Source organism: Castor canadensis, chromosome 9, assembly GCF_047511655.1.
Source record: "Castor canadensis chromosome 9, mCasCan1.hap1v2, whole genome shotgun sequence".
Lineage (NCBI taxonomy): Eukaryota > Metazoa > Chordata > Mammalia > Rodentia > Castoridae > Castor > Castor canadensis.
This window is the reverse complement of record NC_133394.1, coordinates 139664558-139688856: the sequence shown is the minus strand read 5'-3', so window position 1 is coordinate 139688856 and position 24299 is coordinate 139664558. Positions and strand designations below refer to the sequence as shown.

At 35.9% G+C, this 24299-nt stretch overlaps 1 protein-coding gene across 3 annotated transcripts; it reads left to right on the top strand.

Moving 5' to 3' along the window:
* Positions 1 to 10178: 10178 nt before the first annotated feature.
* On the top strand, positions 10179 to 24206 carry Pacrgl (parkin coregulated like). Of its 3 annotated transcripts, none has more exons than XR_002211547.2 (10): positions 10179 to 10309; positions 12984 to 13051; positions 13178 to 13332; positions 14656 to 14723; positions 16122 to 16212; positions 17820 to 17954; positions 18430 to 18537; positions 19817 to 19902; positions 20576 to 20656; positions 23420 to 23478. XR_002211547.2 is itself a non-coding variant. In XM_074042534.1 (10 exons), the coding sequence occupies exons 3-10, from the start codon at positions 13000 to 13002 to the stop codon at positions 23474 to 23476; spliced, it is 747 nt and encodes a 248-aa protein (XP_073898635.1). In that variant the 5' UTR covers positions 10179 to 10309; positions 11229 to 12127; positions 12984 to 12999; the 3' UTR covers positions 23477 to 24206. The 3 variants fall into 3 exon arrangements, 2 of the variants coding, with proteins under 2 accessions (XP_073898635.1, XP_020008416.1); XM_074042534.1 differs by lacking the exon at positions 19817 to 19902 and adding an exon at positions 11229 to 12127 and having other exon boundaries at positions 23420 to 24206; XM_020152827.2 differs by lacking the exon at positions 19817 to 19902 and having other exon boundaries at positions 23420 to 24206.
* The last annotated feature ends 93 nt before the right edge of the window (positions 24207 to 24299 follow it).

Genomic DNA, 24299 nt, shown 5'->3' with positions numbered 1-24299 from the left:
ATTGCTCAATGAATAATATTTATTTCAGACTCAGATGATAATCATTTATTGCTTCCTTGGTTTTTTTTTTCCTATACTTTTGGTCTACTCTGTGCTTTTTTGTTTTAGGATTTTTTTTCTTGCCTTTTTAACAGTATGCATTTGGCTTAAAATAACTGCCTGTCCCTATGTTATATTTACATGCACTCACTCAAAGTGATACAGTGTTCTTCCTGGCCACAGTTTGCAACTCTTATTTCAAATTAATCAAGCAAAATCTGACTGGGTTGCCTGGGTAGGAATCCTGTGCCCAATTTTGGCATAATCAGTTCATCAAATATCCACTTCTTAGTATCTCTTCTACTTTGATGGGTGTGTGTGAGTGGCAACAGTGATGTGCATCTCTCCTAGGCTCAGGCAGTTGGAGCTGGTGTGTCTCTTTCACTCCAATGATATATCTGCTGCTCCAACCTTTGAAAGGCCACTTTTCTTCACATGCCTAGAATACTCATCTCACTTACCTGACAAAATAAGTGAGTGAAAATTTAAAAATTTAAGCCACCAAGATTTGGAGGTTGTTATGGGTTCAATTGTGTCCACCCAAAATTTCATATGTTCAAGTTCTAACCATCAGCACCTTGGAATATGACCTCATTTGAAAATAAGGTCATTGCAAAGGTGATTAGCTATGATGAGCACACACTGCATTAGGTCAGGCCTCTAAACCAATATGACCAATGTCCTTATAAAAAGGAGAAATATGGACCTAGGCACATACACAGAGAGAACACTATCTGAAAATGAAGACGGACTTCCACAAACCACGGAGAAAAAACCTGGGATAGATGCTTGCTTCTCAACCCTCAGAAGAAACTAACCTGGAGAATACCTTGATTTTAGAATTTCAGTCTGCAGAACTGTGAGATAATTACAGTTTTGTGATTTTAGACACCCTATTTATGGTATTTTGTTGTTGGGGTAATTTGCATCATCAGCATAGATTATTACGGTCCTATTCATCTTGGTATTCTGTTTCTCTTGCTTTGTGGTTTACTTTTCATTGCTCTTTCTCTGTAAGTTTATTTTTCAGGCACGTTGCTAAACATAGCACACACCTAGGGCAGTGAGGACACTGCAATATTGTCACAATTAGACTAAGGGATCCCAGGAGAAAATTAAGTGGAGCAGAGTCTTTGTGTTTGTTCATAATTAAGAAGAGAGACAAAAATATTTGCAAGATCTAAGAGCATGGAAAAGGCTTGTTGACTTTGAGTTTCACTGTTACTCCATTTGCTATTTCTTTAATGTTTCCCCTGGGGATGATCAGATTTCAGAGAGAAGAGTTTATTCTTCTCTCTGGAGAGAATGGTCCTGGCTGCCACCATGAAGGCATGAGTTGGGGGTGAGAGCCAAGCCTTGCTACATCCAACTTTGGCCTCAGATTCCCCTACTCTCGGTATGGCAACCACACTCTCAGTCATGCCTCTATTTTAGAGATCCTCTATTTTACTTGCTACCAAGAATAAACGAAACTTCTTCCAGAGTAGCAAAGAATTCTTCCAGCTGTGATTCAGTAGAGTAGTATAAGGATCTTGAGCTGTACCTGTTTGTCCCAGCCCTTTCCTGGTCACTTTACAATTTCAGAGATATAAAATGGACATTTTCTTAGTTTTCTTCACTGTGTTTTAGGTTTGATTTTTCGAGCTCTGCTGGGTCAAGCTACGTTTCAGTGGGTCAAAATTAGGTAAACGTTGTCTTTCCTTTACCTGAGAATGCTAACTTCATGGCCTTGTTCAAAAAGCAATGATTGTAACTTTCTGTGACTGCTCTTTTCCTTACTCTTAAAATACAAGTAATTATTCCTTCAATTTAGTTTCCAGAGTGCTTATTTCCTTGAATTATTATAGTTTGTGACATATTAATTTGTTATTATTTCCTAATGGATGAGAAATTTTTAATTTCATTTTAGTATGCCTAAAATGTTGTGTTACTTTTTGACCTAGAAAGGATTCTATTCCTTAAAAACAAAGTCTTTATAAATTTCTCATTTTCAAAAATTCTATTTAAAGCCCATCTATCATGTTATTTGGACACTCACTTATTACTCGCTGGAAATTCAAAATAAAATTAAATTTAAGAAAATTTAATCACTTTTAATTTTTTATTGAAAGAACTACTTAAAGTTTCATGTACAATATTTTAATGACACCAACTCTCTGTGTAAGCCATGTACCAAAAAATAGAATATTTTCAGTGATTGCCTTGATTTTTCTTTAAAAATTATTATAGCATGAATGCACGCATAAAGAAAAGTACACAGATCATATATGTGGAACTTAGTGGGAAAGCCATTGCCAGTCCATACCTGTCTCTCTCCGGTAGCCCGTCTGTCCAGCTGATCTCTTGGTTTGCATTTGTCAGCTTTGAGTTGCATTGTTATGTCATTTGTTGGCTATTTTTTTAAACATTTTTCCCTTTGGGACAATCAGTTTTCAGAGTGAAGTGTTGTTTATTCTGTTCTCTGGAGAGTATGGTATTACATATGCTTCCATCAGGGCTCAATTTGGAGTGCCCTCTCCCTCTTGCAAACAATCGTGCCAAGATGTAGACCCTCAAGACAAAACATAATGAGGGGCGCCCTTGACAGAGTGGGCACTGTGCTATTTGTATGTTCAGTCTTCAAAACTGTGGGTTAAGTTAATCTCTTTTCTTTGTCAGTTACACAACCTAATGTATTTCTTTATAGAAACAGAAAACAGACTAATATATGGCCCTAATCTAATTAAACAAATCCTTAAAATCAAGTTTGGAAGAAAGTTGCTTCTACAATTTGAGAAAGGCCTTATAAAAAACAAGGTGGTAGAGACTTCAGAATTGCAACTATACAGAACTGAATTATGGCAACAATCTGAATGAGCCTCTGTATTAGCTTTTTGTCACTGTGATCAAAACAGAAATAACCTAAGGGAGGAAGGACTTATGTTAGCTCACAATAGAGGTGTCTATCCATCATGGTGGGGAAGGCCTGGTAAAGCAGTGCAGCTCACAACATGGTGCCCAGGAACATAGAGCAAGATACTGAGGACTTGGAAGTGTCCCACTTCCTCCAGCCAGGCTCCACCTCTCAATGTCTCCACAACTTCCTAAAACAGCACCACCAACTAGGGACCAAGAGTTCAAAGCATGTGGACATTTTATATTCAAACCATAATGCCTCCTACAGATCTGAGAAAGGAGGACAGTCCTACACACACTTTCAGAACTGTAAGAAAATTCATAAATTCATATTTTATTTGTTTTTAAATATGGTAATTTGTTATAGCAGCAGTACAAAGCAAACAAAAAATAGTTCCAGGACATTATCATTCATTTTGCTCCATGGAACAGCATAACCTGCCTTCTGCTCAATCAGCTTTGAGACATGGTCTCCTGGTTAAGTGAACAATATTTTTATTTTCTTTCCAAAGAAAACTATTAATGAGTTAACCCAATAAACATTATCTATTTAATGTTTACTTAACTGCAATATGAATACACAGTCTGCTTTTAAGAAGAAGTACCAAACACTTTTCTATGCCTTCTGTGTGTTTTGCTTGAATAATAAGATTTTTATTACACATAATATTCTCATTCAAGGGCTTGTTATTTTTGTATATTTCTTCTGCTTGGTTTTAAATTATTTTGAGAAAGGCACAGTTTGTGAAAGTTTAGACTTTTTGATAACTATTGTTATTTGTTACTCTGTTGGAAATTATTTCTTAAATTTAGAATCTTACAAATTTTGCTCATATATTGACTGCTTTTACTATTATTTTCTTTGACAAATCCACCTCCAGATTTAGAATAATAAAACTCCAAGTGTATATTTTACACATAAACTATTTTAGGGGTTTCTCTTGACAGCTCTAGGTGATAGCAAAAATTTATTCCTTCATGGTATTAGGAAGAATACTAGAAAAAGAAAAACTCAGCAGTTCCAGAGTTTAATTAGCTCAACACAATGGTGAGAATGGTTTTGAGAATCATATAATACAAGAAATAACAAATCAAAAAGACAAACTCAACATCCCCTGTTGTATTCATTATAAGCATATAATTTCAGAATGCTTTCTTTAAACATCAATATGGCTCAGCAATTGTGTGACTCTCACATTGCTTAGAAGCCTACAAAATCAAGTGTTCAAAGTATGATATACTTATCAAGAAATCAATTGTTTCTTCCCCAAAAATATGGTTCCTAGGTTTAACATAACTTTTCCATAGAATACAATTATAACATACATTATGGGATTAATGATAAGACCTTGGGGATTTTCCAAGATATGTATTAGTTTTCCTATTTCTGCCATAACAAAATACCACAAACGGGGTGACTTAAATAATAGAAATTTATTGTCTCACCATTCTGGAGGCTAAGTCTGATAATAAATTATTGACAGAGCTGGTTCCTTTATAAGGCTGTGAGGAAGAGATCTGTTCTATGTCTTCTACCACGCTCCTGGTGATACTAGCCATCATTGGCATTCCTTGGCTTTTCTTGCATAACTCCATCTCTGCCTACATCTTCACGTAGTGTTCTATCTGCCTATATGTGTTCAAATTTCCTTTTGTTCAAAATAAAGACAAGTTATATTAGATAATAATTGCACATGAACTCTACAACGACTTCATTTTAGTGTAACTAGTTAATTTTCAATAACATTATTACCAAATAAGGTCATAATCTGAGGAACTTCAAGATTAGGATTTCAATACATGAATTTTAAGAGAGGCACTATTCAAACTACAACAGTCCTATTCAAAATATGCTCATACTCTCAATGCAATCTTTGACTAAATACCTCTCAAGTTATTATCTGTTATATGTCAATCATTACATTCCCCTTCATTATGATGTTATGGACTTTAAACTGATTAAAAGGAATCATTCGCTATGATCACTACCTCTCCCTCACAGATGCTTAAGACATTTCTTCTTAAATTACGTAGCCCATTTTCTTATCTTGATAAAATGCATATTCTGATTCTAGGTACCTGAAATTCTGCATTCCTAACAACCTCTTAGGTGAAGATGCTGATCTGAGGACCTCACTGTGAGTCTCAAAGACATAAAGGCCCCTCTACAAGCTACAAAAAATATATTGAGTCTTCTGGGTATAAAAAAGATTCGCATACTGTTATCCACAACGAAGGACTATACCAGTCCTCTTAACTGTTGATGTTGCAGAGAAGGCGAGCATAGAAATAGATTTCCCATTATAACCTGAAATTGTCATGATGGACCTTTGTCAGATAGCACACAGAGATGAAGCCAAGGCTTTCTATTCCTTCTAGTTCTGTCAAAATTGACTTTATGAAAGACTCACTAGCCTACAATCAGCAAAACAAGAATTAATTGACACTTTAAGAAACTAATGTAATTATGACTAATGTTATACTTTCTAATAGATATCGAGGCAATCCCATTCCTAACAATCTCTAGCCTTTAATTTAATTGCTATACTACAGCCAAGCTAGTCATTAAAAGTAACTTATTGTAAATGACAACTGACAACTTATTTTAAATCTATATTTCAGTGGTTGAAGAAATTACAGATGTTGGCACAAAGTTATGCATGTTGAATAAATTTTAGAGATTTAAATTACAGCATGGTTACTCCAGTTGATAATGCTATTTTGAATACTTGAAATTTGTTAAGAGAATATTCATAAATTTTCTTCTTACAAACAACACAAAACATTATGTGAGGTGATAGATATATTAATTAGTTTAATTGTGATAATCACTTTATAATATATTATATCAAAATAAGTAAATTTATTTATTAATTACATCCTCAATAAAAGTGGAAAATGCCTATAAAAGACCAAAGTGGAAAATGCCTATAAAAGACCAGGTATAAAGTAATATAAAATATTTATGTAAAATATTATTTTCTGCTATCTCTTGGGTTCCTCCATGTGGACTACAGCTAGAGCATCTTATGCTGACTATGTAAGAGAGGAGGTGTTAAAATAAAAGTGTGAGGATAAGAGTAAAATTCTTGACTTTGAACTTTCAAAAGTCAAGTTCAGGGCCAGTCATTATCTAAAAGATATGGAAGAATATGTTACTAATCAAAGTTAAGGTCTAGAAAAAGCAGAGACAATATATCTTCCGTTCCCAGGGCAATGTCCCTAAACTGGCAATGCTTTAAGATGCCTATGAACCTACTAGGGTACAGAATGAGAAGAAACGCTATAGATTGTGTCTAGGAAAATGACTCTATGGCAGACTCACAGGTTACCATTATCTTGGTGGGGCAGAACCCAGCAAAAGGATTATGTTAAATGGGATGTTTCCTGAATACTTCTGAGGGGAATAGGATTAGCTCTCAAGGAGAACCTGGAATGAGACACAAATACCAGTAATCTGCATGAACTAAGTGTAGATGACTGAGGGTGAGATACCTTCAATGAACCTCACCCTTTCAACACAATTCCAAGAAAAGAGGAAGTTTCTTCCACAGAGAGTATATTTGTAAAAATAAATTAAATACAACTAAGAATCACAGAAGTTATTTGCACTGACTCTGCAGTCTGAGTCATGCCACTTCATGGGTGTTGATGTTCAAATACTTAAAAATGTTCAAATATCTAAAAATGTTTTATATATGATACATACTCTGTAACTCTTTGCCATTACTTATTTCATTCTGTATCTTGACTCTCTGTGGCCATAACGCTGTTCTTGCTATTCAATATGGTAGCCACTAGCCATATGTGATTCTTGAGGATTTGAAATATGGCAACTATGAATTAAAATGTACTCTAAAGGTAAAATATACACAAGATTTTGAGGACTTAGCATAACAAGAAAGAAAAATACTGCATTAACAATGTTTATATTTGTTAAATATTGAAGTGATAATATTATGGGTATATTGGGTTAAAATATATTACTAGAATTAATTTCACCTGTTTCTTTTTATGTATTAAAATGTGCCTACTTGATAATTTAAGTGTTCCCATGTGATTTGCATATTTTTTCTGTTGAACAATATGGCCATCCATCTCATCCATGCTGATCTCATTTGCTTTCACCTGAGGAACCACCATGACTGCTTAATTTTTCCCATGTGCAAGTGACTTTTAATGACTTTATAATGATGATGTCTAACAGATCCTGACAGGGTATATTGGAAATTACATACAAAATGTCTTGTATCTCATTTCCTGATTAGGGGACTTGGAAATAATTTTGGGGAATGATTGCTTTGTCTGTAATTTCTGCAAACGGTAAGAGCTTTTTCTCTATACTGATTAAGGTAAAGCCATTATTACTGGTGATATTTTCTTTGAAAATGCTTGGTTGCTTAACAAATGCAACTAATTCATTCAATCAGTAAACACAAGCTAATTGAAACAATGAGAATAAAAATCACCCTAAGTGTTTAACTTTGGTTAAATTACCTAATTCATTACGTTATATAGTGTGTACTAGCATACTAAAATGAATAATTTGGAGAGCTCTTACTTACAAACGTATTTAGGAACCATACACACAGACATACAGTACAGTAATCCAGAACCAGTCATCTCTGAGATTTCATGTTTAGTCTGGATTTAGCCATTTAGAAAGTGTCTCAAACTGTTCAGGCTGCTTTAACAAAATACCACAGAGTGGGTGGGTTATATTTGTTTCTTACAGTTTGGGAGGCTGATGACACTAATATCAAGGCAACAACAGATTCTGTGTCAGGTGAGAACCCACCTTCTAGTTCATAGACAGTGCCTCCTCACTGCATCCTTACAAGATGGAAGGAGTGAGGAGTCTCTCAGGGCTTTATTATAAGGGCATTAATTCTATTCATGATGGCGCTGTCCCTATGACCTAAATACTTACCAAAGTCCCTACCTCCTAATACCTTCACCCTGAAATAAGGATTTAAACATTTGAATATGGGGGCAACACAAGCATTTCAGATCATAGCAAAAAGGAGCTGTGACCTTTCCTTAGGAAAGCAGTCAGCCCTAGGAAATCTCCCAGTGATGGGAGTAGAGAAATGAATATTTTGACATTATTCTTCCCTAATTCTCTAATTTGTTATTTGTGCTCTCCATTATCCAATACCAAACATAATCCAGAGGATATGTGACCCTTGTTGATGTACATTATACTAATAAGTTTCCTAGAGAAGATAGCAGGGAAAACGGTAGGGACTGGATCTGTAGGGGCAAACAGAAATGTATGGCATATTCTGTACTTTCAGAATTATTTAATAAATTGATAGACACATAGGCTGCTTTCCCTCCTTCATCCTTTTATACCCCCAAATACAGAATTAAGTATTAAAACCAGAACAGAGTTAGAAGGCAGATGTCCACAATCAGTATTATGTTTCTTACACACCGCATATTCTCTTTGGACTTCATCTACTCCTATAGCTCTGGTTACCATCTATATGTTTATGATTCTGCCCAGACCACTTTCTAACTCTTTTCATGAGCACATCCAACTGTCCCTGGAATGCCATCTGGATGCTCCACAGACTTCTCAAACTAGTTTAGTCAAGTAAGCATCCAGCATTTATTTCTTGATATCCTGACAAAGTTGCAATATGAAGGAGCCTATTTCTTCATTTTCTAAAACAAAGGCAGAAAATTAAGGAAAGATTATTTTTATTATGATTAGGAGAGGATTATACAGGTAAACATTTATGTCATAATATAGTCTCTACTCTAAGGCATAGATTGAGACTTCTGCCACTTATAGCATCTGACATGCTGATTTTAGTTTGCTTTTACCTGAATAACTGTACTAGCTAATACTTACTGATTATTTCCTATGTGTCAGGTACTTTACTTATATTTTTATTTAAGTCTCACAAGAACCCTATGATAAGGAGGAAATTTAGGCTTAGAGTTGTTTTGCACAAGGCCTCATAGCTAATAAGGACTGGAGGTGAGTTTTAGTCCTAGATAGCTTAATTTCAGAATATATGCACGCCAGTTCTCTGCACTATTGAATACAAGTCATTGTCATAGTTCAGGACAGAAGGTTTGGCTCAAAGGCTAACGTCTATGTGCTGCTGAGTCTTACCCCTAGGGGTAAGGAGGAAATGATAACTTATAGGGTAAAAGTAAATGAAAATGTAGGATATTTTCTTTTTCTTTTTTAAACCATTAATGAAACATGCATTGTACTAGGTAGTGGGGGCTAGAGGACAGTCTAGTGGGGAAGATAGGTAAATACACTGTAGAAAATTTTTAAATTACAGTAGATTTGTGTGCAAAGCTTACATAATATTAACGAAAATAGATATGGACAGAGTTCATTCATTCAGTTCACTCACTCAAAGAGCATTTCCCAAGTACCTATTACACTACCTGGAAGGTGTGGAAACGAGAAAGAAAATGACACAATCCTCATCCCAAAGAAGCTCAGAGCCTAATGGAGATGTTTCTGGGGTGACAGGTACAAGAATGGAGCTACCAGGCATGGAAAGACCAAATAACCTGGAATGTTCAGACAATGCCAGCTGTATATTTGTTACTTTAGCAAAAAGTGAAGGCGTTGGATTATCAATAGGAGGGGAACTAGAGAGGAGTGTAGTGCACAGGTGTAAAGGGCTTTTTACTAAGATGACCCAAATTGTTGCTGGTGGAATTGCAAGGGTACACACATTTTCCTCTATCATTAGTTTCATTAAAATAATCTGAAGGACAAAATCATGTGCTTTTTACTATTAAAATAAGGATGTATTATGTAGGTGGATGCAATAACTAATGGATTAGTGAAATACGACATGACACTAATTTTTGAAAGTTGGGTCTATGAAGTAGATAGATAGGACGTTATAGGACATTCCACACTGGGCTAGCAAATGGCTTTGGGAGAACAGTTCCCGATCCTCAACTGTCAGAGGATGAAGACAAGAGAGTTGGAGAACACTATGTGTTAGAAGCGAAGAGTCATGCGCACACTGGACTGGAAAGAAAACGGAGAACAGATTGGAGCCAGTGAGTTCCTTTGCTCCCAGGAGCCATCATTCCTAGAAATTCTCCCACCTGCAGCCCTTCCGTCACAGAAGCATAGCCTCCTTTGAACTGCCCTTTGAACTCCTGGCGTCTGGTTGCCGCGGCAACCTGCTACCCAAGCGCGCCACCGCAGCCTTTCTGTCATTGGCTTAGAGGGCGCAGCGCACGTGTGACGTCACTGCGCGGCGCCGGGTGCGCAAGCCGCGCGAAGCCGCAGTCTCCTTAATTTTGGCGGCCAGCGGCGACTGCGAGCCTGGCGTGTCCCCACCTGGGGCGGCGGTGGTGTGCTGATCGCGGCGGCAGAGGCGGGGTAGGAACCCTGAGTCGAGGACCAGACCGCGGGCGCGGGAATCCTGCCCCGCGCTGTCCGCACGCCGGCTGGCCAGATGCTCTGTGGCCAGTGCCGCCGGACGCGGTAGCTAACGACCCTAGAGTTCCTGATGGCCGAGAGCGCGCGCCCTGCCTTTCCTGGTTCTTGGACTGCAGCAGCTTTCGTAGGCCTTAATTGAAAACGGCCATCCCTTCCCACGTCCGCCCCACTTTTCACTTCTTTTTTTCCATTTTTTTTTTTCTCCGTGTCTTCCTCATTTTTAAACTTTGACAACACTGATCCTGAACTTTGGAAGTGGGTGGTGGCGGGGATAGTGGGGGAGTTGGAAAGATGGAAAGCAGATTTTACTTTGAATTTACTGTATGGCAAAAAGGAATTGGAATAAGTGGATCTTGAACTGCCCGTGCTTCTTGCAATTTGAAGGAGTTGTAGAGAATGAACCACTACTATTAAACTTTGCAAGAGTTTTCTAGATATTGGAATATAGGTAGAAAAACACGTGGGCACTGCCCCCCTGAGAATTTAACAAGCAATTCCGTACAGTTTTGTGAAAAACCGGGCGGGGGAAGAAAGTACATGTAGGGAAAGAGACGGGATATTTGAGTTGAACAAAACAACGATAAGAAGTATGATTTCCGAGCATGGACACAATGCCCAGGACACCTCATGGGTGACTTACAGTACTTAATGAAGCTTAAGGGAATGGTGCTTGCACAGTGAGGCCTTGTTTGCCTGATTTGTTCTCTGATACTGTGACATAGTTTTAAGTGTTCCATGATCAGTGGATTTATGGATTCTGTGTCTACGTAGAATCTTTCTATTATTTTGTAAGAGAATGAAATAAAGGATGATATTGATAGTATTTATTAAACAATTTTCTTCTTATTTCTTCTTCCAGTCACTACCACTTTACAACCACTGTGCACAAGTTATGAAAAAGCTAAAGCATTTTGAGAATAAGATGAGTTAAAAAACATTTTTTCTTTTACAAACAGTTGATGTTCTGACTTCTCAGTGGTATGCTTCTAGGTAGATGTTATTTTTTAAAACTTAGGTAAAGAGCAGTATTTTTAACAAGCAAAAACATAATTGTTTGGAAAAGAAACTCTAATGTAGTACATTTTGAAAAAAATATAGAAATATTTACATTTTTTGTGTGTCTGCTTATTGCTGAGAATTCCATAAGTATACTACACATAAAAACTCCCCTGTATACTTAGCAACCATGAAGCTCAGTTTCCCTAGCATGTTTAAAAGTCTTTCAGATGAAGAGTTTCAGTAGCCTTTTGAACTCATTCAAAATAGGCAGTGTCACATGAACAACTTTCTGACATAAAGAAGATAGAAATTTAGCTGTAGAATTACATATAAAACTTTTTAAGATTTGGTAGGTAGGTTTGAAAAATGTGCACCATGAGTTTATGTGACTGTGCACTTTGTGGGTAGGCATTTTGCAATGTGTGTGTTTCAAGTAGGAGAACTCTTACAGTTTACCATGAAAAAAATTAAACTGAATCTTCAAATTGATGTTAAGTCAATTTTTTCAACAAGGACATATTTAGTCGCATTTACCACACTATTAATAATAATACTAATACCAAAACAACTCTTTGTATCATGGGTTAGCTTTCTATTCCTTTAACAAATACCTAAGACAGCCTAGAAAGAAGAAAAGGTTATTTTGGCTCACAGTTTTAAAGATTTCAGTCCAAGGTCAATTAGCGTCTTATATTGGGGCCTGTCATGTGACTGTGAGGGGTGCTGTAGAAGAGAGATAAGTGAACTAACATTCTCTGGGTAAGCAACTTTATATATCATCTTTTTATTCTTCTGTAAAAGCCTTGATAGGAAGGCAAGGCTTGAGGAGGTGATATAATCTGCTTGAATTCATAAACCTTATAATTGCTAAAGCTGAGATACATACCCAGGATGAGCCCATATCTGTGCTTCCTCATCACATGTTCACCACAGTTACAGGTTTGAGTGTAGACAGGACACAATGATGATCCTAAGTTTTTCAGTCTGGGTACCAGAAGACTGGTGGCACCTTGAATTAGCAAAGGATTCATAATTTCAGTGTGACAATCTCAGATTCGGCTTAATTTAAAGAGCTTGTAGTACATTATGCAGAAGAGATCATTATGTCAGTGGAAACTTAGACCATGATAGATAGACATTAGCATTTGGAGTCTAGAAAGAGGCCAGAGAAGATGGAGAAGGCACTGCTACCTTCCCTTTCCCTGCCAGTCACCGCTTTCAGAGATCTCTTACATGTCTTCTTACGTGGCCAGAGTTTTACAGATGAGCTTCTTAGAGTATATTTTGACAATTCAAATGGAAAAAAAGACTATATATCTTTACTTCTTATAGATGGGATGCACATGGTAGCTGTAAATTATAAGCTGTGTTTGTACACACTCTTGTGTAATTATACATTATTAAATATAAATTATATATTTTATCTTTTAATGGTTATTTTGTTGTCAATGAAATTATTGCAGTTGGTAATTTCATACCTTCTCATTAGTTTTTTCAGGCATTTTGCTCCACAGCATGACTTTTTGTTTATTTTCTGTGTTTTTGTACTCTATTCTGTTTTGATCTTTTTGTTGGTAACAGATAAATTTTGAAATCAAGTTTCATTTAACTACAGGAGTAAAAGGCAAGCGATGCAGAAATCAGAGTGTCCTGGAAGTGTACAGTTGAGAAACAGAGTAGCAGGTACAGAGCCTTGCTTTTTAAATGAAAAGACCAAGTTTGTTAGTGAGACTGTGTTCCACATGGATTGAGAATGAACTTTATTGCCTTCAGTTCATCTCTTTTTTGTTGATGTTCTGTGTTTTTCAGGTAACTGTGATCAAAGGACATCCACAAGTGCACAAATAAAACACAGGACTACAGCTCAACGAAGCAAATCCTCCTCTTCCACCAGTTCTCCAGAGTCTGCACAAAAACTTCATCCTCGACCAAGTGATAAACTTAACCCTAAAACAATTAACCCTGTAAGTAGATTCCTTAACTCAGTTGACTTTTAAAGGTAATAGGTCTTTAGCCTAATGTTGTTGAACCATTGTGAATGCCGACCTTAGTTTCCCTCTTGCTAGTTTTTAGCAGCTGAGTCAGTTTTGATAAGCCCTGTCCGATCCAGTGATGAACATTGTACAGCATAAATTAAATCTCTACACTTTTTCACCTCCACTTTCACTCCCACACACACATTGTTGTCTCTGTTCTTCATCTTGACCACTGTACACTATCCTTTCACCACAAGCTTAAAAGTAGCAAGTGGAGAAAACTCTACTCAGCATTCAAAATGTGTCAGTCCTATAGAGGATAAGCTTTAAATTAACTCCTTTTTTCTATGGGAAAGTATGTTTGGAGGACAAGGACGGTATAAAATAAAATAATAATAAATGATATAGTTATAAAACTCAGTCTATGTTTTGAGTAATAATTCTTACCAGTTCACTCATTTGTTTCTGATTTCTGCTAAGAAATCAAAGTTTTTAAAATCATCTCAAATAATAATATCAGAAGTTATTTGAAAACTTACGTACTAAGTATATTTTTAAGCTTTGACATATAACTTTAAAAAATTAGCTTCTTATATCTTTTAAATAGATTAGTAAAGTTATACTTTATAATTTAAAGAAATGTATTTAAATGATTATATTCAATGTACCATTTGGTAAAATATTTATTTTTTTGTCCTGATCAATAATATTGAAATGATTTGTGCTGAGATTATTTAATTTGTTGTGGTTGAGTACAGAATTACTGAATTCTTAAGATAATGTATACAAAACTAGAAGGCTATAAAGTTATAGAATCTAAGAAGACTCAAATGTTTACGAGAATTGCACAATCTAAGTCTCACTCCTGCCAGCCTAATACTTTGTTTTTAACAGAAGCATAAAAGCCAGTTTGGAGAAGGTGTACAGATTCTCTTGCACCCATACCATCTTATTTGGCTGTAGGAATATGTTGGTGGTTAAAAACAAATCACTTGCCTTGTACAAAGCACTTCTCTATTCACTCTTCTTGAAAAGGCAGTCCATATATGGTTTCAGCCACCTGCAAACCTGCTGTAAAAAAGTAGATGTTTAAAAAAAAGAAATGTACAGAGCTTACTTATAGTATTACTAGTATCAAGAGGATTGACAGTTTTTCTCAGTTGCCATATTGCTAATCAGGAATGCTGCATGTGATACCAGAGTGGTGGTTTCAAAGTCAGGGTAGCTGTTTGCTTCTGATCTCAGCAGGGTTAAAATTGATTAGGTATTGCAAAGTAGAGATAATTGTAATATTTTCATTTTTTATTTCAGTTTGGTGAGCAGTCACGAGCCCCTTCTGCATTCGCAGCCATTTATTCTAAAGGTGGTATTCCTTGCAGGTAAAATCAATACAATTTATAACTGACCATATTATTCAGAATAATTGAGTAAAAGCAACATAGTATTTGGTTTTATTTACTAGTAAAGTTGAAGATTTCATGCTTTGGCTATTGGATTGGTACAGATTCCTGGACACTGAAGAAACCCATTATAATCCTAAAATATAATTACAGAGATCTATGGTAAACAATCAAATAACTTAAAAAACTGAATGAATCACTTTAAAATGATCAGCTTAAGCATTCATAGGCTTGGGCAAGTTGCAAAAAAAAAATAATAATAATACTATCTTGTTTGTAAAGTGACAATTGGCAATTTAGTAATGAAGCTGTATTTCTTAGTAAGTACATATGGCTGTTTTTATTTTCTTTTGGGTTAATTCTTGTTGCCTTTTTTCACAGTATGACCAGTTTTAACTTGTCCTAGATGATAGAAAAATTTGCTTACATTACAGAAAGGATAATTGCAACATTCATTTCTTTTGGTTCCAAAATTTTTTAAATGTAGTTTTTAATGGTATTTTCAAATTTTGAGTGAGAAATAAGCTTGCATTTATTATTATTTCTTAATTAAATACTAAATTGAAGCCCTATTTTTAGGTTCTCTCTTGAATGTCTTCTCCCAAAGCAATTGGGTTTTGCTGAAAATATAAAAATAGTGTTATAGAGGGAGTCAAGAAGTTGAGACCAGTACAGAGGAGTGTGTAGGAATGTCTGGGGTGATAGATGAGCTTGTTGTCATGATAATAGTGATGGGTTCTCAGGTGTGTTTGTATGCTGAAGCTTATCAAATTGTTCATTTTAAGTATGGGCAATTTATTTCATGTCATTTGCACCTCAGTAAAGTCTGTTTGGAAAAAAAAAAGAGAGAACAGAGACACTAATTCAGGGGTGACCTCTTTGTAACCCTGAAAAGGTCATTTCACTTTCTTGGTCTTCTCATCTTTCTTCTCTAATACATACCAAACTTGATTTGCCTTCAAATGTTAGTATTAGGGTTCAGTGAGCTCTATTTGAAAGACAATGTTCTTTATAAAACACAACCTTTCTAATACATTTTGTTTGCTTTTTCATTTTCTGTAGGTTTCCTGTGTTGTAATTATATCTGAGAGATACCAGTTGGAATATTTGCACTGAGATTCACAGATAGCAACATGCTGAAGTACTATAGTTGTAGGTTTAACAAATGTGAGGTTACTAAACAGTTTTGCTGAAGGAGTAGTGGTTTATAGGATTATAGACATTGCTTTGTAAAATGCCCTTGTAGTATCTTTTGAAGTCATGATTCTCCTATATGTTACAAAATAATTCTAATATGGTTATACTTCATGAAGAGTACAATTTATGTTAGAAAATCCCTGTTGATATATATTGTGGATTTTTTGTTTTGTATTTTAGATTGATACATGGGTCAGTAAAACACAGATTACAATGGGAATGCCCTCCTGAAATTCTTCCATTTGATCCTCTTCTTATTACTTTAGCTGAGGTAAACATTGTATTTCTCTTGTATTTATGAAAAAAAAATTTTAAAATTGCATGGAATGTTATTTTGTAGCTTGTAAACAAATCTCATTCTGTACTTTTGAAATAAGAGCTGAACAATAGCATTTAAACCTTGTACTCTGTTAGGAAGTAATTATGATTCTCATTTATTAGAAATTGATTAACCAGTTCTGTAAACTTAAAATTGTTCTAAGTTAGTCCACATTATCCTGTGCTCCCAAAATCATAGATCCTGTGGTCTACAGTGGTGCTTATCTGCTTGGCAACACACTTTTCAGAAGCCTGGAGACATGGAGAAAAGGGAGTGTTTGATCACATATTTGGAAGCAGATAGTTAAGTCTACAGAACAGAATACTTGAAACTGAGTATTTCTAAACGTGACTTTGTAGCTATTTATACTTAACTGGCTTCACAAATAATTAGTCAAAGTGGAGGAGCTTTGCTATTGCTTTTATAAAATTTTGTTTTGCTGTGCTGGTATGGTGGCTCACACTTGTAATACCCACTATTCTGGAGGCAGAGATAGGAGGATCACAGTTTGAGACCAGTCTAGGCAAAAAGTTAGTGAGACTACATGCACGTCTCAACAAATAAGCTAGGCATGGTGGTATGCACTGTCATGTCAGCTGCAAGGGAAGTGTAAGTAAGAGGATTGTGGTCCAGGGCAACCAGGCAACAAGCACCAGACCCTCCTGAAAAATAACTAAAAGCAAAAAGTGCTAGTGATGTAGTTCAGGTGGTTAAGTGCCTGCCCAGCAAGTATGAGTCCTGAGTTCATCATCTCCCCCCTGCAAAAAAAACAAAAAAGTTTTGCTTTGTTTTATCTTTTTGGAAAAGGTTAGATGGCCTTTTTATCTGGACTCAGAGTGATTAGTTAAGTCCTAAATGGATGCCGTCTGCTGTTTCTAATGGATTCGGAGCAAAAGGCATAGTGGAAGGATGCGCTGGGGTTTTTGTACATTTCATTCTAGTGTTAAAAGTGACCTTAAAATCTTACAGTGCTCTTTGCATTTGCTTTCTAAATATCTCAATATAAGATATTTAAATACGGAGGAAATATATTTTAAAAACTCATTAAGCAAGTTGAGAAAGGTAGAGGGTCCTCAGGGCCCTCTTCAGAGAGTGGGTAGAAACTTGCAGTCTGGACTAACTTCTGTGCTTTCAGACAAACGATTTTAGGGTTGTAGTGAGTTTTCTCATCTTTTTTGCTCTTTTTACTTACTTTTCCTCTCCCTCCATTTCTCTCTTGCCTGCTTTTTCCTTCCTTCCCACCCTTTTCATTTTCTTCTTTATTCCTTTATTTTTTCTTTCTTTTTTTTTTTATTCCACTCACTTTTCCTCTTCTTGTTGTTTTTCTTTTTTTTTCCCTGAGGGTAGAGACTCCTCTTGTCTTATGTGTGTCTTTTGCTCAAATTTCTTATATTATTTGAACTATAATTGCTGAAATTATATATTATGATTGGGAAAACAATAATCCAACTTTTGATTTTCACTTAGTCTAGTAAGGGTTCAATTTTTTTCTGTTATAAGCATGGTAAAATAGTAGTGATTCATGTTTTGTGTTTTTATTTTTGTGTCACCTTTGGCAGGGGCTGAGAGAGACAAAACATCCATATACCTTTGTGTCAAAGGAGGGTTTTAGAGAATTACTTTTGGTCAAAGGTGCTTCTGAAAAAACTATACCTTTGCTACCTCGACTGATCCCTGTGCTGAAGGCAGCTCTGGTACGTCATTTATCTCGTTCTGCTTTGTTATTTTAAAATCACATGATAGAAAAGAAAATTCTAATATGTGTGGATATTTTGCATATTATATGCAAACAAGTTCTTTTCCTGTGATTTTGGGGTATGTACAGAGTGAGGCCACTGGTTTTCAGGGCCAGATGATTATGCATTTGAATACACCATTAAAGGACATACTAAAGGTCAAAAGGGACATTTTGAATTATTAAAGGAAGTAATATGCTTCAGATTTATCCTTTTGTATGCTAGATATATTGTAGTTCATGCTTTAGTCAGGCTGAAAATTTGTTTCTGCTTCCAGATGTCCAGCATTAAAGCTACTTTTTAAATTTTGGTTTTCACTGATTGTCTTCTAATTTTAGACGTTTAAATTTTTTTCCCCACCTGATTGCCCTTTGTCTAACCTATCCTCTTCCCCAACCCCTCTCCCCCATACTTCTAACCACCATCCCCACAGGTCCATGCAGATGACGACGTGTTCGAGAGAGGGTTGGGTGCTCTGGTACAGTTAAGTGTTGTTGTTGGTTCTTCTCTGAATGATCATCTGAAACATCTGCTTACAAGTGTGAGTACTGTGAAGATTAGAGAGTGATTGTGTATATGTAGCTCTTCATGATGTAACGTCTTCCAATTAATCATTAAAATACTTCAAAATCTTGAACCAAAAAATATAGAGATTGCCCATTTTAGTGATGGATGCTGTTCTCTTTAATATCTTTTTATGGCAAGTGCCAATAAAAACAGAGTTTATGCATTTAATAAAAAGTAAACAAAAATTTAATGATAAAAATTAATGAGCAGTATAGTGTTATTGTACGTATGTGTATTATCTGTGAATTATAAGCAGTGCTCATATGCCCTTTTGTGTAATTATGTATTACCAAGCCCAGGCTTTTCTCCATTTTTCTTTTTCGTTGCCATTGTCAGTTTTTTTTTACATTGAAGATGGGATTTTTCCTGTGTAGTTTAATCCTTGTCTCAAATAGACATTGGAACATTGTAGTTCATGAGGTCTCCGGGACAATTCTTAGGTGTAATAATTTGCTAGAAGGATGCAGAGACCTGAGAAAAGATACTATTCATGGTTACACTTATTACAGCCAAGAGATCCATTCAAAGCAGCAAAGTGAGAGGCACATAGAGCTCTGGATGTACAGCTACATGCCATCCTTTCCCGGTGAAGTAGTCAGACAGTGCTTGCCTCTTCAGCAGCAGAACCTAGGAGCATTCATGGAGCCTGCTCATGAGCCTTTGTGTTCATTGGTGTTCACAGTTCTTAGTGATGTCTGCCACTCAGGTGTAATTGCCTGTCTGCGTGGTTGACATTAGTCTATACCCTCTCCAGAATCTAGATCACCTTGTTAGCATAAACTATCTGAAATAGCCTAAAGCCTGATTAGCAAAGACACTTACCTGGCAGGACATTCTAAGAGCTTAGAGATAACCATCCAGGAGGTTGGGGCAAGGGCTAAATCTTTCTTTAGGCAAGGTTAATCCTTACTGCACACTCTTATAAATACTAAAATCCTGGCTGGGGTCATCCATAATGAGCATGGAGGGACTGTTGCACAGTCCAATGCAAGTAAACTGAAGAAATATAGAGATACCTTTTCGAGAAGCTGATGGAGTGGCTCAAGTAGTAAAGCACATGCCTTGCACACATAAGGCCCTGAGTTCAAATCCCAGGACTGCAAAAAAAAAGTGAAGAGAGATTTTTTCTTGTTAGTCTCCAAGATATTGGTAGGCTCTGGGAGTCTCTTCCTTTCAAGTTGCCTTTCTCATGTTCTTTTATCTTTCTGGGAGTCTCTTCTGACCCAGGCTAATTGTCAGTGTTTGATTAAAAGGGCTTGCTACTCAGTGCTCCTGCTGGATTGCTTTCATATCTTGGAGGACCCAGGACCAGAAACCAACTTTCTATAGCATAGTTCTTGTAAGTGATGAATGATGAATTCTTTGCCCAAGCTTCTAGAAAGTGAACCCCTGAGCAAGTCCTTCTATAAAATGAAATGTTTAGGTTTTGGGGTACAGTAATGCAGACATGTGAGAATATTGTTACAAGCTGTTCTTGATAACCTAAATTGCACTGTTTATCTATTTCCTCCTATGACTATCCTCACTTACCTGAGTGCACTCTCTTTGTAAACAAACTCCCACCTTTCCAACTAGGGCCTGGTTAGGACATTCCTTGGGATAGGCGGTCTTGTGGTTTCTATTCTGAGTCCTCTAACACTATTGCTTAATTTTTCCATAAATGTGCTATCATTTTTTCAACTCTTCCCTGTTATTGTAGGAAAATATGTGCTAATGAGGTATAGCTTTCTATCATGGTCCTCCAAATGTACTTGCATATTAAAAAATGGAAAAATATGCTGTTTCACAGAAAACTTTCTCTAGTTGTCATAAATGTTGTTGAATTGATAGTGTTTGAAATAATGTAAATTCATTTTTAAGCAATTGCAATGGTATCTATTGCATATAAATTTTAATGTTGCTTTCTAAAAGCAGCCTTGATGTCTTAAGGGGCGCTCATACAGTTTAGTCATGCATGTGGTGGACATTGTGTTTCCACATTATTTCACCCCCTCCCAATCTCTCCTCGAAAGCTTTCCAAGAGGCTGATGGACAAGAAATTCAAAGAGCCGATCACTAGTGCATTGCAGAAGCTGGAGCAGCATGGTGGAAGGGTAAGTGAGATCCCTTCAGTTACGGCTTTTTGTTTGCTTTACTTTTAGGCCTATAATAAAATTGGTGCTCTGTTTAGCATGTATTATCTCATTTCAGCTCAAGTAACCCTGTGAATGTGATAGTGTTATTTTCAATTTTAGAACTCAGAGTTTTTGTCTTGCCAACATCACACAGGTTTTAAGTACAGGGACTCAGACCATGGCTGGGTAAATTCAAGGCCTGTGCACTCATGTACTGTGTGGTACAGCCTTAGTTTTTCTCTTTAAACTAAGTTAGATGTTTTTGCTTTGACCATTGAAAAGTGCAAGGGGAGAAAATAAGAACTCATCAAGTATATTTTTTTCTTTTCATGTTAACGGTTTTTTTCTTTTTTCTTTTTGCCAATACTGAAGTTTGGACCCAAGGCTTCACACTTGCTAGGCAAATGCTCTCTCACATGAGCCATGTTTCCACCCCGTTTTGTTTTAGGTTGTTTTTTTATATATGGTCTTGCTTTTTTTCTCAGGCTGGCTTGGGACCACAATTCTCCTGTTTATGCCTCCTGTATAGCTGAGATAGATTACAGGCATGCATCACCATACCCATCTTGCCTAGTCTGTACTGGAACCACAATCCCCTAAATCTCCCCCCAAGTAGCTGGGATTACAGAAGTGTGTATTTGTTGGAGTTGAACCACTGAAACACTGTGAAATAGTCCCATTGATTATTCTGACTTTTCAAGAATGGGGGGGATGTCATTACTCTATGATGTCAACTAGATTCATTGAATTGGCATTATTTGAAGAAGTGTTCAGATATCTAGTTTTAGTGATATTTCCACAAATCTCATTTTGGAGATTATGTTTTATCAGATTTTAATGATAGGATTACATGTAATCATCTTAATATTTCAGAACTTAGTTTCCTTTTACTTTTTTTGGCAGGGGCAATACTGAGGGTTGAACTCAGGGCAGACAGTCTGTCACTTGAGCCACTCTGACAGCTATTTTACTTATTTTCTAAAAGAATTAATTACCATAAGATGTGCATGATCACATATAACTTTAAAATGGCTTTTTCTAAATTACCTAATTTGTCTAATTTCAATGACTTTTTAAATCAATTACATTCTTTCCATGATGAACGCCTGGAATAAAGTTTATAAAGAGGTGGCCAGGCGCCACTGGCTTGCAGTTGTAATTCTAGCTTCTTGAAGGGCTAAGATCTGGAGGGTTGCAGTTTGAGGCCATCCTGGGCAAACAGATTGTAAGACCCCATGGCCAAAATAGTGACAGCAAATTGGCCTGGAGTTGTGGCTTAAGCAGTAGAGCACCTGCTTTGCAAGTGTGAAACCCTGAGTTCAAACCCCAGTCCCACCAAAATAGGGGAAAAAAGTTTATGAAGAGGTAATAAGTTCCTAACCTATGGGGTAATGAGCTTCTTCATTGGGTTTAAGTCCTAGATGAAGGATTAGTGTTCAGGTATCTTGTTGAGGAAATGTGCAGAATGAGACCCTAGCCAACCTGTGTCCCTGTTTAAGAGAAAGGAAGTACTTGCTTATAATGTACTTGCTGTTCTGAGAATTTGAAAGCAGAATGTACTTGCCCTTTCCTCCCCTCTGAAATACAAGTTAATAGATGATAAATATTGATGACAGCTTTTTAACCCCAAACTCTCCCTCAGTGGTTTCCCACACCCTTTAGACCTCTGTTAGGAATGGGACAATAAAAAGGGCCAGGGCCAGCATGTTACATTTCATGGATGTCTGTGTGGGGAGGAGGTAGTTAATATGTAAATAAATTTCAGAAGCAGCATATAAGATTTGGGGCTCACTACAGAGGGTGTAATTGGACAATCAAAGGTCCCAGAGAGAGTGAGTGCCTCTTTATTGCAACTCAGTCTATTTAGCTTTGAATGTTGCTAATACAGAATTTTTTAAGGAAAACATTTACTTACAGGAACTCTTAAGTATTGTTTTTTTTCTTCAAATTTTTCCACCCTCCTATGCCATATATAATATTTTAGTAACAATTGCAATTACATCAAAGACATTCTCTCGGCTTTTGGTATTTTGCAGTCTATCATGAATTTAATGAATACTCTTCTTCTAAGAACTTAAAAGCTTATCCGTTTTGTTAAATGTTAGAAGTGAGTCTTTTAGAAAGGATTCTTTTCAGTATTACAGTTTCACATTTTTAAAGGTTTCTATGTATTATAGTGATGTGAAGACCCAACTTTTGAGGAAATAAAATCTATTGTAGACAGTCACAGGTCACTTTCTTATGACTAAACTTTACCTGCCTTCAATTGAAACCAATTTATTCTTAGCCTGATTAATCTTTTTCTAAGTAATATGTTCATTTGTCTTGGAAAGGCATACTCTTACACATATCCCAATATTTATTTCTTTATTGAGTATGTGAGAACTTATTCATAACAGGTACTCTAGTGACTACTTTTAGGCATTAAACTTCATAGGTTATTTTGGTATCCTCCTTTAAAGATCAAGAAACTGAAGCACAAAGAAGTAATTAGCCCAGGTTTGACAGTGAAGTGAGTGGGAGAAGCTCGATTTACATTCTGGTCTGGCCTCCAAACTACTTCTCTAGGTACTTAAAAGGGTTCATCTATATTTTATTCAACTCAGAAAAAGCATCACTTCTCATTTCATAATTTTGTTCTTATTCGGCTTGAGTTTTGGATACTTTGTAGGCATACTTGCAAATGTAATACATATTAGTGTAACTGCATGTACTAATGATGCTAATTTTTTCTTTTGACAGGGAAGCCTAATAATCATCAAATCCAAAATTCCTACATACTGCTCTATACACTCTTGAATAAGGGAGTCAACAAAAATCATCTCACTTTTTGCTGACAGGTATCAGGCACTGAGCAAGAGTACCACCCATGGAACTTTTTTCTGTTGTTTATACTTTTGGAAATCACAGCCATCATTCATTATTTGCTAGATTAAGAGAAGTATACACATTCCAGATGAATCATAGGAAAAGTCACTCAAGAACAAAAAAGGACAAGTAATAATGCACAATTAAAAAAACTTCTATAATAGCATAGTTTTGTGGATTTTTTCCTCTTATTTTTATCCCTAATATGAAGAGCTGTTATTAAATTTACAAGATAATATATGTTTGTTTTTATTTTTACTGCATTTTTATTTATAATATCTCTTTGACAATCATTTTGGAGCTGTGCACGTATTTTTATACATTGTCTTTTGACCATTTCTCGGGTTATATTTATCAAGGCTACAGAAATTTAAAATAGTGAATAAACACTTAGGAATTCACTATTAGTTATTATTTTCAAAAATGTATTTTGTAATATATAATGCTTGTAACAATTTCTTTCCAGAGTATTCTAGTTTTAGAAATTTGTTTTAAGTGCACAAATTCTATTGTAAGTATGTTGTTGGTTTTTACAATTTATTAAAACTGCCTAAACTTTAGGTGTTAATTATATTTAAGTAAATGCTATTATTGAGTTTCATATCCTGAGAGGCTGATGAACATATACAGATATTCAGAAATTAAAATTTTTAAACTCTCATATGTATGTAATAATTTTGTTATGTTAGCTTGGGTTTAACAATTACTTGGTTTTTTAAAAAGGTTTTAAAATATATAGATATAATTCAGAATT